This window comes from Notothenia rossii (assembly GCF_949606895.1).
Source record: "Notothenia rossii genome assembly, chromosome: 3".
Classification (NCBI taxonomy): domain Eukaryota; kingdom Metazoa; phylum Chordata; class Actinopteri; order Perciformes; family Nototheniidae; genus Notothenia; species Notothenia rossii.
Window position 1 is genome coordinate 75,987,456 of NC_136901.1, and position 8,556 is coordinate 75,996,011.

General features: G+C 40.6%; 2 protein-coding genes across 7 annotated transcripts in view; both read left to right on the forward strand.

The window, feature by feature from the left end:
- LOC307031498 (protocadherin gamma-C5-like) overlaps positions 1-8,556 on the forward strand; it is a 199,205-nt gene that overhangs the window by 36,579 nt on the left and 154,070 nt on the right. Inside the window, exon 1 of one of the 6 annotated variants that reach the window (XM_079668667.1) lies at positions 437-2,971. The exons of 4 other annotated variants lie outside the window; for them this stretch is intronic. In XM_079668667.1, the coding sequence (XP_079524793.1) occupies positions 533-2,971 (2,439 nt within the window). In that variant the 5' untranslated portion in view covers positions 437-532. Of the gene's footprint in view, positions 1-436; positions 2,972-8,556 lie in introns of those variants that run through there. One more of the 6 variants, XM_079668680.1, reaches the window with a different exon arrangement.
- LOC307031506 (protocadherin gamma-A2-like) lies at positions 3,956-6,545 on the forward strand (the record flags this gene model as incomplete). Its single annotated transcript, XM_079668695.1, has 1 exon — positions 3,956-6,545. The coding sequence occupies exon 1, from the start codon at positions 4,086-4,088 to the stop codon at positions 6,543-6,545; it is 2,460 nt and encodes an 819-aa protein (XP_079524821.1). The 5' UTR covers positions 3,956-4,085.

Consider the following 8,556-nt stretch of genomic DNA (forward strand, 5'->3'; position numbering starts at 1 on the left):
TTTTAACAAGCCCCATGTTTTATATGTCCCACTGCTTCCCCAAAATTAAATAGGATTGAAGTTGTACTTTGCTTGTGTTCATTTGGGTTACTTGTTTGGTAATTATGTTCCTATTTTTCGTTTATAAAGATTTAACTGCAAACCAATGCATACATGATAATAATTAATTTGAGATGAATATGTATTTTATTTTATGGAATACTTGGATTACGTATTTTGTCATAGTTTGAGTATGCACCATTCAGATTTGTTCAATCATTTAATATTTCCAGAATGTATTCTACAGTATGTTGCACGGTGTTACTGATTTTGGACTCTAAGCGACGCTGTTGGTTAATCTACGTTTTTCCAAAACATTATCACAAAGTCCCCTCCCTATGAGAGAAAAGGAGGTGGTGTGCACTTAGTCGGCTGATATCTGAGGGTAACACACTAGCAAGCATTTCAATCTCAATTCGGATAAATACAAACTAACGGATACGGGTCGTGTTTGTTTCGTTGCAGAGTATATTTTCCTATTTTTATTTTTGCAATGGCGTGTGGAATCTCTCCACACTCGCGATGCATGAGATGGCACTTTGGCTGCGGACAGAATTGGAAACTCTTGTTGTTCTTTCTTTATCTAATTCAAGTGGTCAGCGGACAAATCCGATATTCAATCCCAGAGGAGATGAAGAAAGGCTCCCTAATCGGTAATGTAGCACAGGATCTTGGTTTGGATCTGAAGAGGCTCCGTTCTGGGCGGGCCCGTATCGTGACCGGAGAAAACATCCACTACACCGAGCTGAAGGCAGACAAAGGGATTCTCGTCGTGAAAGAGAGAATAGACCGAGAGCAGCTTTGTGGAGGCGAAACCCCGTGCAGCTTCAGCTTTGAGGTGATTTTAGAAAACCCGATGGAGTTGCATCAAATTACAGTAGAAATAACAGACATAAATGATAATTCTCCCGCTTTCAAAAAAGATACTATCCGTTTTGAAATCAGCGAATCAGCTAATGCTGGCGCTCGTTTTCCGTTGACGAGTGCAGAAGACACAGATGTTGGTGTCAATGGATTAAAGGAATATGTTTTGACCGAGAATGATAATTTTGTTGTGAAACAAACCTCTAATGCCGACGGAAAGAAATACGCAGAGATGGTGCTGCAAAAGCCATTAGACAGGGAGACCAACCCTAATCTGTCTCTAAAGCTGATAGCTGTTGACGGTGGATCTCCGCAGAGATCTGGTACAGTAAATATAGATATCATTGTTCTTGATGCCAATGATAATGCACCTGTATTTAATCAGTCTGTATACAAAGCTTCAGTGATGGAACACGCTCCAAGAGATACTTACGTTACCACTGTTAACGCCAGTGACCAAGATTTTGGGTCAAATAGTATTGTAACGTATTATTTTTCAGACATCAGCAGTGGTCTTAGTAATTTGTTTACAGTTAATGAACAATCTGGTGTAGTTCTTATAACAGGGTTAATTGATTATGAAAAAGAAAAAAAATACGAACTTAGAATCGAAGCAAAAGATCAGGGAGGTTTGACAGATTCCAGTAAAGTGATAATTGATGTAGGTGATGTAAATGACAACTCCCCTACGATTAGTGTCATGTCCTTCACTAGCCCTGTGTCAGAAGACTCTCCTCCTGGTACAACTATTGGCATTATAAATGTGAAAGATCTTGATTCAGGTGAAAATGGACAGGTAAAATGTAAAATAGAACAAAATACAGCTTTTAAGATTAAATCTAATTTAAGAAATTACTACACTTTGGTAACAGATACGGCATTGGATCGTGAAAGTGTTTCAGAATATAATATCACTGTAGTTGCGACAGATGCAGGAAGGCCTCCTCTCTCGACAAGAAAAACCTTTAATTTAAAGATCTTTGATGTGAACGATAATGCTCCTGCGTTTTCACAAAGTGTTTACAATGCGTTTATTGTAGAGAATAACTCTCCAGGTATTTCTGTTCTCACTGTGAGAGCTGAAGATCCTGATGAAAACCAAAATTCCCGTATATCTTATATTCTGGAAGATACTAAAATCGGTGGGTCCCCTGTTTCTGTATATGTTTCTATCAATGCAGAAAGCGGAGTTATACATGCAGTGCGCTCTTTTGACTACGAGCAGATCAAAGACTTCCACTTCCGGGTCAAAGCTCAGGATGGAGGCTCTCCTCCACTGAGTAGCAACGTGACTGTGAAAATACTGATCCAGGACCAGAACGACAACCCTCCTCAGGTCCTGTACCCAGTCCAGACTGGTGGCTCTCTGGTGGCTGAGATGGTGCCTCGTTCAGCAGATGTGGGCTATCTGGTCACTAAAGTGGTGGCTGTTGATGTGGACTCTGGACAGAATGCCTGGCTCTCCTATAAACTGCAGAAAGCCACAGACAGGGCGCTGTTTGAAGTGGGCTTACAGAATGGAGAAATAAGAACTATCCGCCAGGTGAATGATAAAGATGCTGTGAAACAGAGACTGTCTGTTATAGTGGAGGACAATGGGCAGCCCTCTCGTTCAGCTACAGTCATTGTTAACGTGGTGGTGGCTGACAGCTTCCCGGAAGTGCTGTCTGAATTCACTGACTTTACACAGGACAAGGAGTACAATGACAACCTGACTTTTTACTTAGTACTGGCTCTGGCTGTAGTGTCCTTCCTCTTCATCACGTGTTTAGTGGTTATTATATCAGTGAAGATCTACAGGTGGAGACAGTCTCGCATCATGTTTCACTCCAATCTCCCTGTGATTCCTTATTATCCTCCACGTTACTCAGACACTTTGGGGACAGGGACTCTCCAACACGTGTACAACTACGAGGTGTGCAGGACGACTGACTCCAGAAAGAGTGACTGTCAGTTCGGCACAGCCGGTCGTCAGAACGTGCTGATAATGGACCCCAGTTCTACAGGCACAATGCAGCGGATACAGAGTGAAAAGAGCATCCTGGATGAACCAGACTCTCCTCTAGAGGTGAGTCCAGCAAACTAGCTTAGTATTTTTGGCCCCTTTGCTCTCTTTTTGTTTCTAGTTTCATGTTCAGCACCAAGGACAGCTTATTTTTCTTACACAACCTCTTCGAAATTCTGCAGCTGTTAAACATTAAGATAAGCCTGTGGAAAGCAAAGTTCCTGAATTACTTTCATTTTAAATGTTATATGTACTGCATTCTGTCTCAAGGCGTTGTGGGGAAAGTAATGCAGCATCAGTAATGTTCAGCCTTCAGATGTGTGCAAACTGTTCTGGCAACGTAATCATTGTTTAGATACCATTTATTTTAGTTTTACAAATTTGGGAAATTGTTTTGTCACTAGAGCAGGTAAAACATTATTCACGGTTGGAAAATAGAGATGCAGTTAGTGTGGTTTACGTTAGCAACACATGCATTTTGAACAGTGCTGTGCAATGTCTTAAGTAGAATCAGGATCCTCCACTTTCATGATAGTGCATATTTAGGTGAGTGATTTATCAGACCATGCAAACTGCTACATTATAGGGAGTCAATCAATGTTTTTCGCTTTCAAACACGCCTATATTTTTAACATGAAGATTACCATGTTATGTATTTATTTCTTGTTTTTCATGTTCGAACGTGTGCACAGACCACTTTACTTGAAAGTGAGATTACATTTTCTTTATCCATACTGGTCCTTTTGCCTTAGACTTATACTCATAATTTGGTATTAAACAACCTGTTGAATGGCAACTATTTCAATTTACCAAAATAAAGTCGTTTTTTAAAGACTTTCTGAAATGATTTCGACCATATGAAGAGTTCAGTTTGTCTTCTTCAGAGCTTTAGTGTGGTATGTGCTGTAATTGATGTTCCACTTTTAGACTCTAAGGGACGCTGTTGGTCAGTAAATGATATCCTGTTAAATATCGTCATTCAGTCCATCCCTAAACAGACTATACAGTGGAGCAGGCTCTCTGTGTTTTGTTGAGGTTTAGGGCACGAAAGAGACAACATCATCTCACAGACTTGCATTTAAAGGTGGAGGACGTGACCATCAACACACGGATATATCGAAACTAGTTTTACCGTCCTATCCACTGGATACAGATTTTTTTATTCTGTGTTGCCGTGATGGCATTGCGGGGATCTCTCACCTACATTGACGCAAGACTTCCATTGTTTTATGGATTTCGACGGCAAATAGGACTGCTTATGTTGCTGCTTCACACGGTTAAAATGGTAGGAGCGCAGATTAGTTATTCTATTCCAGAGGAGATGAAGAAAGGCTCTGTTATCGGTAATGTAGCACAGGATCTCGGGTTGGATCTGAAGAGGCTTCGTTCTGGGCGGGCCCGTATCGTGACCGGAGAAAACATCCACTACACCGAGCTGAAGACGGACAAAGGGATTCTAGTCGTGAATGAGAGAATAGACCGAGAGCAGCTTTGTGGAGACGAAACGCCATGCAGCTTCAGCTTTGAGGTGATTTTAGAAAATCCAATGGAACTGCACAGAGTAACTGTTGAGGTTTTAGATATCAATGATCACGCTCCCAGTTTTCCAAATAAAGATAAGCCTATCTGTTTTGAAATGAGTGAATCGGCTGCAATCGGAGCACAGTTTCCACTGCAGAGCGCAGAGGATCTAGATGTGGGGCAAAACGCGTTGCAAGATTATATTTTATCACCAAACGATAATTTTATTTTGAAGCAACATGCAAATCCAGATGGAAGTAAATATGTTGAAATGGTGCTTCAGAAGCCTTTAGACAGAGAGCTACATCCTCATTTGTCTTTAAAACTGATCGCAGTTGACGGAGGAACTCCCCAGAGATCCGGTACAGTAAATATAGATGTCACTGTGTTAGATGCCAATGACAATGCTCCAATATTTAACCAATCAGTGTATAAAGCATCTCTGATGGAAAACACAATGAAAGGAACGAGCATTGTTACAGTGAATGCCACAGACGCGGACAGTGGTTCAAATAGACTCATAAATTACAGTTTGTCAAAAACAAAAGGAAGTGCAGCAAATGTATTCAGTGTTAATGAAATCACCGGCATAATTTCTGTGTCTGGGCAGATAGATTATGAAAAAGACAGAAAATACGAAGTGAGGGTAGAGGCAAAGGATCAGGGTGGCTTAATTGGAACAAGTAAAATTATATTTGATGTTCTAGATGTTAACGACAATGCACCAGTTATAAATATCATGTCATTTTCCAGTCCCATTTCTGAGGATGCCCTTCCTGGTACTACAATCGCTATTTTAAACATAAAAGATGCAGACTCTGAAAAAAATGGGCGAATAAAATGTTCAATAGATGGTAAACTTCCTTTTAAGATAGAATCTTCTCTAACTAATTATTACAATTTGATCTCAGATCAACACTTTGATAGAGAATCTGTCTCAGAGTATAATATAACAATAACAGCCACTGACATGGGCTCTCCCCCACTTTCTAGCTCAACAAAATTACATCTTAAACTTTCTGATGTAAATGACAACGCACCTTTATTTAATAAAAATAGTTACTCTGCTTATATAACAGAGAACAATTCACCTGGAGCGACCATATTTGCTGTCAGCGCACGGGACTCTGATTGGAACCAAAACGCCAGAATCTCTTATCTTTTAGAGGAAACACAAGTCAGTGGAAGTCCAGTTTCTACTTATGTGTCTTTAAACTCTGAAACTGGAGTTCTAAGTGCAATTCGTTCTTTTGATTATGAGCAAATTAAAGAGCTTCAGCTGGTAGTCAAAGCTCAGGATGGAGGCTCTCCTCCACTTAGTAGCAACGTGACTGTGAAAATACTGATCCAGGACCAGAACGACAACCCTCCTCAGGTCCTGTACCCAGTCCAGACTGGTGGCTCTCTGGTGGCTGAGATGGTGCCTCGTGCAGCAGATGTGGGTTATCTAGTCACTAAAGTGGTGGCTGTTGATGTGGACTCTGGACAGAATGCCTGGCTCTCCTATAAACTGCAGAAAGCCACAGACAGGGCGCTGTTTGAAGTGGGCTTACAGAATGGAGAAATAAGGACTATCCGCCAGGTGACTGATAAAGATGCTGTGAAACAGAGACTGTCTGTTATAGTGGAGGACAACGGGCAGCCCTCTCGTTCAGCTACAGTCATTGTTAACGTGGTGGTGGCTGACAGCTTCCCGGAAGTGCTGTCTGAGTTCACTGACTTTACACAGGACAAGGAGTACAATGACAACCTGACTTTTTACTTAGTGCTGGCTCTGGCTGTAGTGTCCTTCCTCTTCATCACGTGTTTAGTGGTTATCATATCAGTGAAGATCTACAGGTGGAGACAGTCTCGCATCATGTGTCACTCCAATCTCCCTGTGATTCCATATTATCCTCCACGTTACTCAGACACTTTGGGGACAGGGACTCTCCAACACGTGTACAACTACGAGGTGTGCAGGACGACTGACTCCAGAAAGAGTGACTGTAAGTTTGGCACAGCCCAGAGTCAGAACGTGCTGATAATGGACCCCAGTTATACAGGGACGATGCAGCGGATACAGAGTGAAAAGAGCATCCTGGATGAACCTGACTCTCTTCTGGAGGTGAGTTAGGGAAATATTGCTTCGTTTTCTGTCTCTGTGTACATTTTGTGCAATGATAAAGAACAGTTGAACACAATACGTATCTTTCAGCACCATAGAGAGCACCCATGTTATAGTTAGGATCTTGTAGCCCTTGCTTTTCCAAATCTGATGTCAATGTTGACATATATGTGCACAGCATGTAATTCCAACCTTTTTTTTCTAAATAGTTTAAATTTAAAAAGCTAAATTTCCACTGTTTATCAATATTTAATATTTACTATAATGCAAAAACTGGTACATATTTGTTTCCGTAAATAGGTGTTGCAGCATTCAGGTCTTTACGTGAAGTGATTGAAATGTTTTAGTTAGTGCTCATTGATGAGACTAATGAGGGCATTGTTGTTATTCTTATCTCGAATTTCTACTTGTTGATTATATGTCTTGTGACTGTGATGCAGTGTTGTATGGCACGTTGATTCTCCACTGGAGGTTTTTTACAATTTTTTTCTTTATTTTTATGCTTTGCTGTGTCGTGATTAACAGCATAATGTGTTACATTTTCTATGACATCTTACATTATGAGGGACCCGGTCCTATGTATTCAATTATCGGTATCATATTAGGATGAACATTTAATTTGCAAGAATTTCCCCACTTTGTGTTGATATTCATTCACTGGACCCTAAGGGACGCTGTTGGTCTAGTTAAACAACTCTGAACAGTGTTTCAGGCGGTTCCTTTCTACATCCTGCCCTGTGGAGAGTGAATATGCTTCATACCGTACACGACGTGGAAGTGGGCGCAGATAGACTGTGTTTGAATTGATATGTGTCACCACGAAAGAAACAAAATACAAATTGTTTTATCATAAACCACACCCTCGTTAATACTTCTTTTTTTTATGAGCAGTGTTTGGATGGTATTGTAGCAGCCAAAATCTTATAGAAATAAAACAGACAATTAACTTAAAATAATGCAGCCGCTGAGGCACTAGTTAGCAGATCTTACGCAGGGCAATGATCCAGGTCCAGACAAGATTCTCCGTTGTACATTTATTATGATCCAATATCATTGATAATGAACAGGTTTCCTATGGTTTGTTCCTTAAGCCTTTCCTGTGGCTTTCCTTTCCTGTGGTTGGAAAACCCTATGGCTCGAAACACCCTGGTAAAAAACCGTTTGCCTACTAGTGCTCTGGCTTCCACTTCCACCTGTCTTCAATATATACAATTACACCAGGTGCTCTAATCACCCAGTGCCCAAAACATGCCTTCAAAATAAAAGCATAGAAACGACTTTAACTTATGAGACTAACTAAGAATACATTTACAATAAACACTATAAAACAGCAAGAAAATAAATGTTAAACTAGTAAATAATATAAAGAGATATATAGTTCCAACATTCCGGCCCCTAATTGTGCCAGTGTAAACACACAATTACTTAAATATATATAAATGGAGCTATACTCTATCTTTATCCTAACCATACAAATAATCGTCTATAGTCTTCAGGCAACAGCTTCCTGGAAAAGAAATAGAGAGAAAGAAAAATAGTCTAGAGAAACAGAAAGAATAAATGTTCATGATGCTACGCTGCTGCATCCAGGAGCAGGCAGATCTTCAAACAGGTCTCTCCATGACACTGGTCTTCATTTGGGGCTCGCAGAGCTGACCAATCATTGTCCGTCCTTTCCCTCATCCAGGGTCCACTTGTATTTGCGATAAAGAAAACATCTCCTGTTGGAAATTCTTTTCTGGGCCTTTTCCATTCGCTCCGTCATCCCAATCCTCTTCATAAGGAGGCTCCTCTGTGTCTCCATCACTGTTCACACCATCTATCTGGAGGTCGGATTCAATTTCTTCATCCTGTGTTTCAGTCTGAGGTTTATGACTTTGGTGAGGCTGTGATGTCTTGGAGCTGGTCTCTTCTTTGTGATCTATTTCCTGCTCCTCACTCTGTGTGCTTTTCACATTGCACTGTTGATGTTTTTCTTGTAAATCCTGATGGGTCTGATGTTTGATGGACATCTTTTCTT